This window comes from Aythya ferina, assembly GCF_964211825.1.
Source record: "Aythya ferina genome assembly, chromosome: 9".
NCBI classification, from domain to species: domain Eukaryota; kingdom Metazoa; phylum Chordata; class Aves; order Anseriformes; family Anatidae; genus Aythya; species Aythya ferina.
In genome coordinates, this window is record NC_140305.1 from 24,405,864 (window position 1) to 24,420,816 (window position 14,953).

Genomic DNA, 14,953 nt, shown 5'->3' on the forward strand with positions numbered 1-14,953 from the left:
AACTAAGACTTTATATTTATTCAGAATAGTTCAGCTAGAAGATACCTACAAAGATCATCAAGTCCAACTACCTGATCACCACTTCAGGGCTAACCAGAAGTTAAAGCATTTTAATGAGGACATTATACAAATGACTCATTAACACTGACAGGCTTCAGGCATCAACCTCCGCTCTAGGAAGCCTGTTCCAGTGTTTGACCACCCTCACAGTCAAGGAATTTTTCCTAATGTCCAGTCCATTCATTTTTTAACACAGCACAAGAATACTTTAACAAGAAGCAGGAATAGCTCCATAGCTGTAAAGAGTTTAGAGATAATGGATAAACATTCTGAAATTCCCCACGTGGCACCAAACATATCTAAAAAGTAATAAAAGATGTCATTATATATGTTGCTATCCAGTATAATACAGAAGCACACACATTATGAAAGCATCAAATAAGCATCCCTTCACTGGGCAAACACCACATTTAAAATTCTAGGTGGATGAACAGTCAACAGTACAAATTGGTATTACTGCAACAAAGCTATTAAGGGAAGACTTACTGGATTTAAATTGCTAAATCTCCAACTCACCATAGTAAAACTCTCCCTGCTGGTACATCATTGGAATCTGCACTTCGCTTTCATCATCTTTAGTAAAAGAAAAAGTTCTTGTATTTTCAGGTCTGAATTGTGATTTCCAGTTGCCTTTAAAGTAGATTGCGTTGATGAGAGCCAAATGAGTTAGAGCACCAAAATCTCTTGATGACACAAAATCTTTGATCATATCTAAGAAGAAAAACAACTGTCACTCTGCATGTCAAATTGAGCATTAAATCAAAACTTAAGACAGCTTGAAAAAAAAAGCAAGAAAATAAAAAGCTTTGCTAACATGTAATTTCCAATTCAGATGTTCCATTAAATCTCAAATTAAACTGTCAGTGTTTTGTAAACCTAAAATCACAGTGTAGGTGCATAAATCTTTCCATCTAGTACATGTTAGTCAACTGTTCCTTTACCAGTACTTAAATATAAGCCCACAATGAAATCAAGCAGAAAAGGGATCAAAAATATTTACACAGGTGCTATAATATAGTTCAACATTATGCTCTTAAGGTCTGCTCATCTACAAACTCAGGTTCCAATCCAAAGAAGCACTTAAAATGGGTGCTTCAAGTGCATAAGCATACCTATGGGAACTTCACCTAAGCCAATTCTGAAGTGCTCAGTTTCTAATCAAGTAACATCCCACTGATTAGTACGGACTAATCATCAAAAAAGTTCTCAGCATTTGTTCTACTGACACCAACTGTTGAAAAACACAAGAGAAAGACATCCGGCATCTGCTCTGTGCAAGGGAGTGTGTCAGCTGAGCAAGGCAGCTGCTTTGCTCCTACTCCTAAATAAGCAATTTACATGAGAATAGTCTCACCTGCCTTAACTCACCTTAAATAGCTTGCTTTCCAGCAAAACAATTTTGAGTTTGTTAAATTTGGTGCACTGACCAACCACATTTGTCACTATTCTTGAAGAATTACAGCCTACTTCTGATGGCTTTCTTGCGTGTTCCTATTTTTAACTGACATTGCAGTGTAAGGTGTTAAAATAAACACATTCCTCAGTCTGATTATTACTTCTTAACCCATGGTTTAAAACAAATTGCATTCTGCTTTCTGGAGCATATGACACCTATCAACTGGAGTGAAATTTGTGTACCACAGGGCAGTATTTGTTTTGGTTCGGTGTTAATACTGCATTTTACCTAGAACATTCTTAAAAATGAGATATGACCCATACTTTATGGTTGGAAAAAAGGAAAAAATAAGGAATATACATCACGTTTTTCCTGTTTTATTTGGTACATCATTTCCTCTTGTGCTTTTCAGCCACATCTTGTTAGTACACAAACATATGCTAATTTTTCAGGCCAGAGAAACCTTCATTTATGTTTTCTGCTCTGAGCCTCCCATCATGCTAAACATGCTGGAACTGGAAACCTGACTGTCTTATACTCCTTACCTAATGAGAAAATGAGCCTTCTGTCAGAGCTGGCAGACAGGAGAGAAATAAAATGTAGTGCTCAGAGATTAGGCTGAAGGACTGTTACTATCGCAACCTAATGCTGAGAAACCTATAGCTGCCTTTGTTAGCTCGACAGTTCCTTGCAGGATGATGGTTATGAGCTTGGTCAGCAGATGTGGCAGCTATTAAGCATGAGATCTGGGTGCTCTTATAAAAAGAGTCTTACTTTTCCCTCAGACACCATGCTTCTCTGAAAACACTGTGCAAGCTGCTGTGTTACTTATATTCCCTCTATTTCTGCAGCTTAAGATAAAGGGCAGAATTTATTATAAATATAATAGGCTCTGTTTTCCCTTGGAAAAACTAGATCATTTCAAAAATGGTTTAGAAGCATTATACGAGGTGTTTTCCCACTTTGGTACTGTAAATTTCCATACAGCATTATGGATTCTTAAATGCTCCTACAATAACGATGGCGTGTTAGTTCCTAAAGGAGGCTCCAGTACCTTCAGTTTCACAATGGTACAACTGATGTTAGAACTGGATTTCTGTTGAATTGCTCAAAATATCATCCATCCCTCAGAGGGCACCAGATGAACTGCAAAGAGATTATGCTTTGATCCCTAGAAGGGGGCACTAAATTCACCCTCGTGCCTTGACTGCACATGCATTCAGAAAGTGTCACATCTCTGGGATGCCACATGTGAACAAGCACCACGCCAAACAGATCTAATAGGTACATTTACATCCGTAATTTTATGCTTTCTCCTTTCCCCTGCTACACGTTTTTGTTGTAAAACTCTGGTGACAATATTCTTACAATCAAATACCCTTTCAACATGCGATCTAGTTCCCTCACATGGAAAAGATTAAATTACAGGGTCTGATTTTGCACTTATTACAATTATCTTTAGCATTCATTAGTATTCAATTTCTCTGTACCTTGTACCTATGAGTTTCTCAGCATGTGTGATCCTCCCACACATCCAAAGCATAGGTCAATTACCCCTCTGTAGAGGTGTTTTAAGCATTTAGCGATACCACCTATCTACTTTTTATAGCTTAATACCAAAATCAGTATTAAAATGACTACCATTGAAACATTCTCCTTCAGTAAATATTACAGATGATCCCTGCACAGGAAAAATATAAACGCATGGAGAGCTAATACCAGTATGTGTTTGTTTTTTTTTTTTTTTAATGGGAGGATATATCTTGACTTTTATCTGTTTTGTTTAAGACTAAAGTAACAATTCAACAATGTTGTGTAACTCTGGAAACACAACAAATGCTTACTGCAGGAAGTATATAAAAATCACGTGGACTTACTATTTGTGTGATTCTCCACCCACTTATTGATGTGGGTAGCTACAGCTGCACTCTGGCTGAAATCTATATTCTCTACTTCAGCTTTAAAGTATTTTTTCACCAACTGCAAAAATTTGTCACTGACGTGAAATCCATTCTGCACATAAAGAGAGTTAGCAATATTCAGAACATAATGACTTTCTTCACTAGTTGCCATATCAGAAAGGTCCTTCAAAAAGGTAAACTCATCACCTGAGGAAAGAAAAACAAGTTCGGTGAGAAGGTTTTAGAAAAAGTCATTCCACGTTTTTCTGCTGCAAATTCAAAGTCATTTTATGAAAAGATTCCTTTTTTAAAAATTGTTTCTAAATCCAGTAGTGATCAGCACATGTAGCCTCATTGACTGAAACCTGAACACGCCTTCAGATCTGAAAAAACAATCTGCAAGGCAGAACACGTTTAGAGCTTATTCTTTCTACTTCCTATAATTAGCAATATTAACAATCCATTTGAACTCCATTACAGACAAAGCTACCAAAAGCAATCCTTTCAACACCAGGAGTAACTTAAAATTATTTTTATGAGTCATACTTCTGTGCTTTACCACCACAAAGCCAACAGAATTTTCATTATTTCCTAAAAACTGTTTAGGAGCTTGGTAAGGCAAATTAAGTTCTGATGCTAAGGGACCCCCACAAGGTTCCTTCAATAAAGATTGGGTTTAGAATTTCCCAGGGTACTACATGGATTTAAAAAAAACATAGGATGTTTACCTGTTCCTGCAGCCAAAAGCCAATGGGACTCAAAAAATGTGGTCTGCTTCAAAACATAAGGCTTTTACTGTTGCGTTGCCTACTTGAAGCTGAAAATTCTAGCTTAAAATTTGAATTCAATTATATGTTCCAATCTCAAATTGTTGGAGTACTTTCCCTGAATAGCACTGATGCAAGAATGGTGAACGATCTGGCTCAAATCTGTTGCATAACTCCCTCAGTTACAGCTAGGGGATAGTTTAATCAACATTTAGAGAAACTGCAGAACTCAATATTCACCGTTACTTCCACAGAAAGACATAATCTGCAGAGAGGTATGGTGCAAGAAAACTTGTCAAATAATTCATTTCTAAACTATATTCAGAATTCCTTCCCCAATATCCATTTGCTGAGGACTTAAAGTCCAACAAGTTCGAGGAATGAGACATTTAATTCCAGTTTTAAACCAGTCATTCCAACATCAAAATTCATAGAAACCACTTCTCAGAACAATTTTTTCCTCCTTTGCTGATCTTCTCCATTTGCAGTCATAATAGAGTGGTTTGCATTGAACATGCTTGCATTTCACAGCACTACATCCAGATGCATGACTGCTTATCCCATAGTACAAACAGGATGGCACAGAAGTATTGTTCTCTGCTAAAAGTGCATCTTGTGTATCAGCAAGGCTGAGGGGAACATGTTTGGTTGCTGAAACAACCAAAATGCTTCTATTTCCTAATTTAGCCTGCAAGCCTGTATGATGTATTATGCAGTGCAAACTGAGCATTTAAGACCTAGAATTTACGGTAAAATCTATGTGTTCTACCTATAAGAACCAAGCCAGTTTTGTCAGAGTAAGACATAATGGCATCAGTTAAACTACCAACATTTTCATACTTTCTTCTAAACAACATGGCTTAAAACAACTGCTTTCCTTTTCAGGTTTCATTATAAGCCCTAAAGAAAAGATACTTCCAAAAAGTCTTTTCACAACTGTAGAGACAAAAGCATCTTTATTTTGAAGAAAGGAACAAAGGTAATAGCTAACTGTAGTCATCTAAAATTCAGGTGCCCAAGTCACGATTGCAAATTGGCATCTCTTGACTTGGAATCCACTCAAGCACACCTCAGCAGATTCAGGCCAAACAAGATGTCAAGAAGGCTACTTATTAAGAATCTACGAACATCACTGGGTCATTTTCATGGTGGTTCAAGCATTTTCAAGCATTGTTATCTGTTTCTTTAAGACAAAAAGCCCCTTGGAAAACATGATTAAAAGGCCTTACCATTTTTTAAGCTGTCAAAACCCAATGAATGACGAATTTCTTTCAAAGTGGTTCCATGGGCTCCAAGCTCTACTATTCCCATGGCTATTGCAATGCTCAGAGGAGAGAAAAGAATATTCTCATCTTCTCTTGCAGCTCGCAGCTGATTGTAAACATTCACAGAAAGCTCAGCAATAGTTTCATCAGGAAAATTTGTCTTGAAGGCTTTACTTTGCAAAACAAGCAAAGACAACAGTCCAAGGAAATACATGTTGTAAGATTTTAAGATCTGCAAGATGAAATATAGAGGAAATAAGTTAATCTTATAAATAACAATACATAACACTCAGAAAATATAACAGTATTTCAGTTTTAATGGTGTCTGGAAAAAATCTATTGATGTTAGTTAAATGTAGACAGTAGTTATTTGGAGGAGATACTGATAGATATACCCTTTGAACTGAAGGAATCATTTATTTTTCCCCCAAATAGCCTATTTCATTATGTGACCCCATGCAACTTCTACAGAAAAAGACATCAAAGCACAGCAACGCCTTTCCTACTTTTCCCTTTAAAGCAGGGTATTGTTAAGCAATCCTGATTTGGCATCGGTGTATATTTCTGCACTTCATCCACCAAGGAGTCTTAGAAACACAATTCTTTCATTTGACCTTCTGGTAAGATGCAACTTATTCATCTAAGCCGCTCTAAGCCTGGAACTGGTAGAACTGCTTCAAGCACTGCAGGAGAGCTCGCTGACACTGGTGACAAAGGCAGCGTACCCTGATGTTGCTTGGTTGCAAAACCCACGGCAAGCAGCCAAAAAGCCTGTTGGTAAATAATAAGAGTTGGCTAGGTAAGCTAGCTAAGAGAGAAACCCTGCTCAGAGATCTGTAGAGGAGAGCTAAAGTTACTGTGTGTAACAAGAAAGTGAACGGGAAAACAGGTTGGTACTAAAGCATTTGACTGATCTACCCCCACCCAGGCTTTCCTAAAAAGCTTCAGTAAACACCAGCTCTCATTCCAGCCCAGTTTGGCTTGTCACACAGCGAGTGACACCGCCAAAACTCCACCTTATGGGACACTGCACATCTTCCTTTTTCCCTTTCAGCTCCCCACTGCTGTGGTACTGAACCCACCACTGCCTGGGGCAGCCACACCAGCTGACATCACCTGCATTTCAGCTTGGACACTTAGGGCATCTCTACCACAATGGAGTAGACAGCTCTGGTCCAGAAGTATTTACATGTTGTCCTGTAAATATGGGACAAATTCAAGTGGATGTTGCTTTTCTGCAAAGTGAAGACCACACACAGCCAGCCCCAGGGCCTCTGCCTCGTGCTTCCCAGCTCTCCCAGCTCCACAGTTACCAGAGTTTCTGTGCACCTCACACAGAGACCCTTGGTAAGCCTTGTACAACATTTATATAGCTCATCTCGTCTTCAGAGGACTGTGCAGCATTAGATAATTAACTTCCATAACACCAAACGATACATAATTTAAGCACTATTCTTCACATTTTATAGCTGAGAAAATACAAGAAGCAACAGGGTGCACGTATGCGCCTTGGCAGCAACCCATGCGGCCGCTGTTTAAGATTCTTCCTGTCCCTTGCCATGGCTCAGCCTTTTGTTTGTTTTTTTTTTTTTTTCAGTGAGAAAATGAAACAGATGAACTAGTGCAGCAGACGTGCTGCAGGGAAAAGGGCAGGATCTCAGTGAGACACAAGCCAGAGGCCTGTTCCTCCCTTTCCCCACCTCCCTTCTGATGACTGCGTACATATTTCTATGAAACACGCTCCATTTCTCAATTCCTAATGAGCCTGCCCCTGTGCTGGCTTCACTTCATCCCTGGGTTACCGGATGAATCTTTTTGAGTCTTCACAAGATATCAAAAACCTCCGCCAAAGGCTCGTAATCTCCTCAGGAACGGCACCGAACAAGTCACAGGCCCACAGCTCCCGCTCCATACTGTGCTTGGTGGCTGTATTTCAGCACACTACAAAACTAACATTCTCCTGCCTCCCAATGGAAAGGTTTCAGTCTGAGGCACAACCACCATTTACCTCAAGTACTTTGAAAAACTGTGGTCCAAAATAGTCTGAATATCAACTTCCTTAATAGTTTTTTAATAACACTTTAATATAAGTGTTTTTTTAAGCTATCTATTTATTAGTTACTGACAAAGATATTAAGATTTTTTAAAGTAGACAACTTGATTTGTGTTTTTTTTTTCTTTTTTTGCAAGGGGTATTTGTCTCATCCTAAAAGCTCTGCCAGGTGTGACATGCACATGAATTTGTGTGCCAAAAAAAACATTCCAAAAACAGTGAAGCAGCAGCTTCTCTTTTATGTTGAGGATGAACACAGAGCATCCTTGTGGCTTTTAAATTAGCCTGTAAAATCGGGGAATCTCACATCCTAATTTAACCTAACTTGTGTTGCTCAATGATGTTGCAATTACACAGACACCCATGGGTTCCCCCTCCCACCCTATATGAAGGCCATAGCACCGAACTGCCCAAGCTGACAAGGTTACAGAAGACCTAGGATCATTTTCAGTTTTAAAAATGTAGGTTTCCCCAGCCTTTTAGTTGCAGAGGCTGCTATCCAGCACTCCACCACTGCTCCTTGCCACACATGCTATTGCTAGGCAGGCTTAGATGACTGCAGCAGGCAGGCACAGCCAGAGGATGTGTTCAGGTCCTTTGGTGGCAGCGCTCTCAGGCTATTTGTGAGGCAAGGGCTTTCTCAGTGCACGAGTACAAAATGAGGGAAGGTGTTTTGGTGTTTTAAAGCAAACTAAAGATCTGTGAGAGATGTCAGTGGGGAAAAGGCTGTAGAATAATCCTTGTGCTAGCCAAAGTGAAAATGATTATCTGTAAATTTTCTTTAAGTTTTGTTCTCAGTCTAATCCAAGACATTCAGGGTAAATTCTTTAGTTCAGCTGTTGTGCTGGTACATATGCACACTGTTTTCCTGACAACTGGGAATCTCTCTTAATTATTATTCTAGTCATAAGTTACTGCTTCTCTGCTTCCACCTTACTTTAGGCTACATTACACTTGGTTTTATGCTTTTGCATGCCTCTTTATGCAGGTCTTGATCCAACAAACAGCTGAGCACTTACAGTGCAGCATGTTCTTAGCATCTTTCTTCAGTAGGATGAGGGCACTCTTGTTCCCACAGCAGTATGGAATTACAGAGCATTTTAAAAATGCCTGTACCCTGCTCACAAGCATACTTTAAGCAAAGGAAACGAAGCTGAACATTGTGCAACGTATGGCTGGGAAGTTAAACAGTTCTTGAGTATCAGACTTCTCAGGCAGCCTTTTCAGACTGTTTATCAGCAGTGCAGTCTGTCATAGTCTGTCCGTAACAATGAAATCAGTTAAATACTGCATCAGCTGAAGAGATGAAGTCTACACTGAACAGTTTAAAAAATTCGAAGCCATCTGGTTAAAAAGTTACTGCATACATTTTGCATTTATTAGCTACCTATATGATTAAAGTTGTTAGAGTTGCTTTCATCCCTTAAGCACACAAATATTAAGACCAAAGATGCAAATTTCTCATCTGAGGTCCAGTGACAGATGCTAAAATAAAGCAGAACTTAAATCAACTGGTACATGAATACCACTCTCTCCTACTACCAGGTGATCAAAGAACCAGCCCACACCCTTCTTGCAGTAGCCTCTTCTTGAAACAATTGTGTATCAAATCATCTGTTCCTACAGGTTTGTCAGAGCATTAGTTTTGTTCTTGGTTGTAACAGTTCCCAGTAAAAAGGCAGTAACAAAACATTAAATGAGGCAGTATTGCCTCAAAAAACTGAAAAATGCCTGCAGCTCCATACAAAACATTATTGCACAGTTGTAGAGATGTTATTTGATGACTTGTACCTCCTGGTGTTTGCTCTGAGTACAGAGACATGTCTGTTTCACCTAGGGGCTTCTTTAGGTTTTGCTCTTTGGAGGTTTTAAGAGTTCTTTGGACCCATCTCAATGAAAGACACTCCTCTTTCTGATTTTTGTTTATTAATTCTCACACTACCTAAAATAATCAGAAAGAGCTTCCAGCCACATGCTATTCAGTAGGTGTTTGCACTGAAGGCTAGTTTCATTCCCCAAAAGCTTGTGTAAAGGTTTCATCGCTCCTGGAATTCAGCTTGCCACATTCCCACAACAGATCACTGCCAGCTCAGTGGAAGGGCAGCACTTCTGTTCTTTGTCCTTTAGCCAGCACAGATGTACTCCTGTACATGGGCAGAAGGGAAACCAATTTTATAACATTTGAAGAAAAACATGCATAGGCTAGAATACAGTGCTGATTAACTATAGCTCTCGCCTTCCTCCAAGCATAAGGCTGGAATGACTAAGAGGAAGTAGAACAACATCGCCCCCTCACACCCACAAGCTGTGAACTATTCAGATCATTACATATGCTTTCAGAAAAATGCAAAAAGGGGCAAGCATCCTCTGTAAGCCAGGATATTTTGAGACATCATACCGACAAACTCAAACCGAGTTCACAGAAATGAAGCACCGTGAATTTTGAAACTGCGAGAAGAATTGAACTCACAGTAGGAAGGTGCCAAAAATTCAATTAAGGGTCGAATTCTAGTACCTTGTGCATGCCAGACAGGTTGGAAAAAAAAGTTCTCATTTGCTTGTCTTTTACACCTTCAGACTGTGGGTTTTATAAAGAAACTCCTTTACCGCTTTAGAAGCCTAGAGACTTTACAAAATAGAACTGTGATATATTGCCTCAGTTCCTCAGCACAGACTAAACTAAGATTAGTTGCCTTAAAGATTACTCTTGGCTACATGTAAGCTAAACACCAAAAGTGTGGGAAGCAGAAATGGGAAAAACTGCTGATTCCTTCTGAGCAGTGCGTAAAAAGAAAAGCAAGTATGGTGACAGGACTGGCTGCATTCTTTCCTGTAAAGAAGGGCATCTGTAGGAACAGACATGTCTGGCAGAAGGGTTTTGTAAAGCATGGATGCATTTACTTCAGGAGCAAGCCCTGCTGGTTGGAGGGCAGAAAACACCAGAGTTACATCCTGGTTGGAGCTGGGTGCCTTCTTCTGCCCCTCAAGGCCAACAAAATTGCATCATGGCTGTGACAAATTATGGAAGGAGACATGCTGAGTGAATTCAGCCTACTGCTTTGCCAGTTAGCGAACAGGACAATCAGAAAAACCCTTCTTTATTCCTGCTGATCTCTTGCTAGCAATCACAACAAACAGTACCATGGAGAGAGGGCTGCATAACTACAATTGTCATTTAGGAACTCGCCACAACTCTCCCTCCAAAGACACCAGAGGACACCAGTGGATCAGAGGAGATGCCTGGAGCAGCTCACATTTGGAAGGGCCACACACAGCTACCCTGAAGGATAAGCAGGAGGCACACAGCAGCACAGAGCCACTCAGGAGCTTGGGCATGTCACTGTAATCAAGCATCTAAATACAAAGTGTACATCCTACCAACTGTTTTACAGTCTGTGTGCACAGTCCACTTGGGCATACTTGTACATGGAACCAGGCGGGAGCCTTCTTGAAGAAGATAAAAGTAGTATTGATTTTCAGAACACAAGACATGAAATTCATGAGGTATTACTGCTTACAGCCAAGCAGGATGATGTACCCGAGGAAACAGGGAGTAACTAGGTGTCCATAAGAGATTAAGATACAGCTATCATGTGCAGTGCAAGCAGTACATGATCATGTTTACACAGTACCTGCCAAACTACTTGCTACGACAGGGATTACCTTTAGCCAGCAAGTCAACTTCACATCAGGGCACACATTTTTATATTCCTGTCTCGCAAAACATGTTTACCTCAAACATTTATCCTTCGCTCATGTGAGCATATGACCTTGTCAAATGGAGATTCTACAGACAGATGTAGAATCATTAAGCTCGTTTGATTCCGTTTGTTTCAGAGATGTGCAATTACATTCATATTTCAATCTGCACAGACATTAGTAATAAAGTTATGGGATTTTATCACCATCTGTCAATTATGGAATCACTGCCTTCTGGAACAGGAAACCTGGAGGTCAATTTCATTAGAAAGCAGCACAATAACAATGTATCAAATACTGTGGTATTTAAACCACTAGCATACAGGAGCTAAAACTAGGAAATGCTTGGACCATACCGAAATCTTGCTTTCCAACCCACAGCTAGGCAAGCCCTTCAGGACTTGGTTTTAAGGCCCCATGATATCAGCAGCTTCTAGGAAATCTGAAAAGAAAACATACTGAAAACTTTCATATTGACAATTTCTACCATTAAATCCCAAATGTTTTTAAACTTTCATGGAGCTTGGCACTGAGTCACTAACCTGCTGAGGCAATTATGCGAGCCAAAGTTGTCTTAATTGAGCTTCCTCAGGCATAATCCCTCAGCTCCAATTAAAAAATAGCAGAAGATGCTGAGAAGCTATGTCCAAAATACTTAAATTTGAATAGCCTAAAGCAAACATCTAAATCCAAGTCTAGACAATTAGGGTGGTCTTTTTTTCTTCCAAGGAACTGCTGCTATGAGGCCTGCAATTTTTAAGGACCTATATACAACCTCTATATTTGTTTTTCCTGTCTAGGAGAAAAACATTCAAGTTCTTTGGCAGAGCATTTTTCTGTGACAGCTTCAACGTGTCCCACAAGGAATAAACTATAAATAAGAAAAAATACAAAAAAAATCTCAAGTAGGAGAGCTGATGTGCTACTACAGAAGTGGGGGATCCCAAAGGTTCAGAAGGGGGGGGTGTCTGCAAGCAGCCCTTTTGAGAAAGTCAAAGCCAGAGTGTGGAGAGCTTCAAAGCTGGAGACAAATACTGCATCGATCTGCTTTTGACAGTCCAAAAGGGTCTACCTGTCAAGTCCCACAGAAACAACTTAATCAGGCATAGATTTTTAATAGATGTTCTATTTATGTTCAGGGGGGCTGTCAGTCCTGTACACCATTGAATGAGACCACTCCCACGCATGTTAGTCTTGATGTAGTGAGTTTAAGGTTTTGGGCATTTCCAGCATTCGTAAGTGATATGGATGGGTTTCTCATATGAACAGGAGTTAAGACAAACAGAAAGGTCTGTGTAAGTGCCAAGCTACTTTACCTTGGATCCTGAGAAGCCAGCAGCTGGAGCCTCCCCTTAGGGCTCATTTTGCTGTGATCAGTGCCTGACCTAGGAGGGGAAGCTGGGTCTTAAACCCAGGAACTGATTTTGACAAGCTCTACTGGAGTTTTTTTTTTGACAAGACCAATGTACTACTCCACTCATAACGCAACCATCTAGGAAGGATCCCAAATGAAACAGTAACGTTGTTTTTCCTCCCTCAGATTTCCACTGGGTGGTTTAGGAAAGGAAGGAAGAGGAAGGGTATGGTCTGATTCTGTAGTAGTCATTTTCTGTCGGCAGTAGAAATGGCACACTGAGTTATTTTAGATACAAAAACAGCTTCTTGCCTGCTCTTGCATGTACTGCAAATTCCCTTACTTACAATAAGTCACATTTCTGTTATTTTACTGTGAAATTCAGTTGATCAGCAAGCTCCCAGAAGCAAGCTCCCAACTATAATTTAATTAAAAGGGCAGTAGCTAAGTTTCACCATATGCAACTGCCAGATGCAATCACTGCAGTTCAAGTCTAAAGGCAATGTTACTGCATGTACTGGAGCGTGGTTTTATAAGTGATGAAAGCTGTCACTTATGTCACAGACACTGCTGTAATGCATTATGATATTACAGTTTCAGCAGAACCAAAAAATATTAATAATACATTTTGTGAAAGCATCTACAGGCTGCAAGTTTGAAAACACATATGGAGTTGCAAGAAAGTGCATGGCACTTGGAACATTGTATGCAGAATGGGAGTTGAGATACTGCATTAAACTGCATACTGCATCTGGCATTACACAAGCTCTCAGAGCCAGTATCAGACCTTCAGGAGTTGGAGGACAGAAGGACACAGCTAATTAAGGATAAACAGAGCAGGGGCCCTTCAATATCCATAAAGTCATTGGAACGGTGAGTATCGCACCAAAAGTACCTTAAAATTGTTTCTCTTTGGAGGAAACTTTCTGAATCCATTTCAGAAGCTTACCAACCGAGGAAAAGTTCATGAATTTCTTAAATGCATTTTAATAAAGAGCTATTGCCTTTAAATCACCTCAAAATAGCTAAATAGACAAGGCATATACTCATTGTGAGACCATTTCAGAAGTTCAATGTATTGAAGCATTAACTTCTGCTTGATTCGGCTTCCTTCAACTGGAATTCAGACAAAAAAGATCAGGTTATGGATACAACTAAATCAAGAAAATGAAGAAAGTTAATTAAAATGTATCAGGATTTCAGAAGGAGTAGTCTATCACTTCATGAACTGAATGCAAGTCAGACACACAAAACAGCTTTCTAATCTACAAAACAATATTGGCTTCAGACTTGCAATCAACATTGAGCTCCATTTACATTTAGGTAATGTCACTATTGCAAAGAGAGTTATTATTCACTTGTTACACCACTTAGATCAGAATTAAATTTCTCATGGCACACAAATAAGACACACAGATTGCTTTAGAAAAATATAACAGCTAACCCTAGCCTTAAAGTAGATGCTAACACCCAATTAATTAAGTGGCAAATCATCTTTGTAACGATAATTTCCAGTGCACAGGTATCGCTTCACCTCATGGTCCATTCCCAGGCACAAGACAAGACAACAGCAGCCACAGCCATGGGTGAGCTTTCAGCCAGCTGCAATTCCTCCTGGAAGCAGCTGCACACACCAGGCAGGCCATCAGGACAGCCCTGGCCCTGACAGCCAGCAGCAGCAGGGCATTAAATGCCAGCCCACAACAGCTCAGGAGCATGCCACCAAGGCCAGGCCAGCAGCAGCCTGCTGGTAGAGGCTGCACAGGACCTCCAAAGGACTGCTTGGAAACCAGCTGAAAGAGCTGTTCTGGCAAGCATGCCAGGCCTGACCACAGAGCCACCATTGATACAAAACCGAAGTGAACACAGTTGTAAAGCTGGTCTCACAACAAAACTGAGACAAAGACAAGAAAAAAATGTATTAGTGTTTACTTCTGAACCAGCAGAATTGAATCAATGAACAACATTTAACACTAATGCTATTCAAGATTCCCCACTTGGAGTATTTAACATCAGAACATCTGTTACAAAATAAAGACTTCTAAAACCAGAATCATCTCGATGCAAACTTCAGGCAGCAAGATGTTCCACCCCAGACTTTGTACAACAGGAAACTCCAAACTAGGCTTTTTGATGTGAAGGGTGCTGATCACTGAACTTCCCAAAGGAAAGAGAAACATAGAAGACCTGCAGAAAAATAAAATAAAATAAAAAAAACACAACTTTCCCTAAGGCCAATACCATTTTGTATCTCTCAAGCTTCAGCATCATTGCTGTGCTAGTTGTTTCCAGGTATTTTCAAAAGTTTCACTTTCCTGTTTTATCTCTGTGATTTCTTCAGCTTCAAACCTCCAAGTTTATCTCCTATTTGAGGGATAAATACATCAAGGTATTGATCTGCAAACATGGAAAGAAGGAAAGCATCTGGAGCTTTGAAGCTCTCTGGATCATGGTTATA

At 39.9% G+C, this 14,953-nt stretch overlaps 1 protein-coding gene across 5 annotated transcripts in view; it reads right to left on the bottom strand.

The window, feature by feature from the left end:
* SERPINI1 (serpin family I member 1) overlaps positions 1-14,953 on the bottom strand; it is a 44,736-nt gene that overhangs the window by 15,478 nt on the left and 14,305 nt on the right. For 4 of the 5 annotated variants that reach the window (XM_084529596.1, XM_084529595.1, XM_084529594.1 and 1 more), the window contains 3 exons: positions 5,354-5,621; positions 3,334-3,564; positions 577-771 (listed from right to left, as the gene is read on the bottom strand). In XM_084529596.1, the coding sequence (XP_084385722.1) occupies positions 577-771; positions 3,334-3,564; positions 5,354-5,603 (676 nt within the window). In that variant the 5' untranslated portion in view covers positions 5,604-5,621. Of the gene's footprint in view, positions 1-576; positions 772-3,333; positions 3,565-5,353; positions 5,655-14,953 lie in introns of all 5 variants that reach the window. The other variant, XM_084529598.1, reaches the window with a different exon arrangement.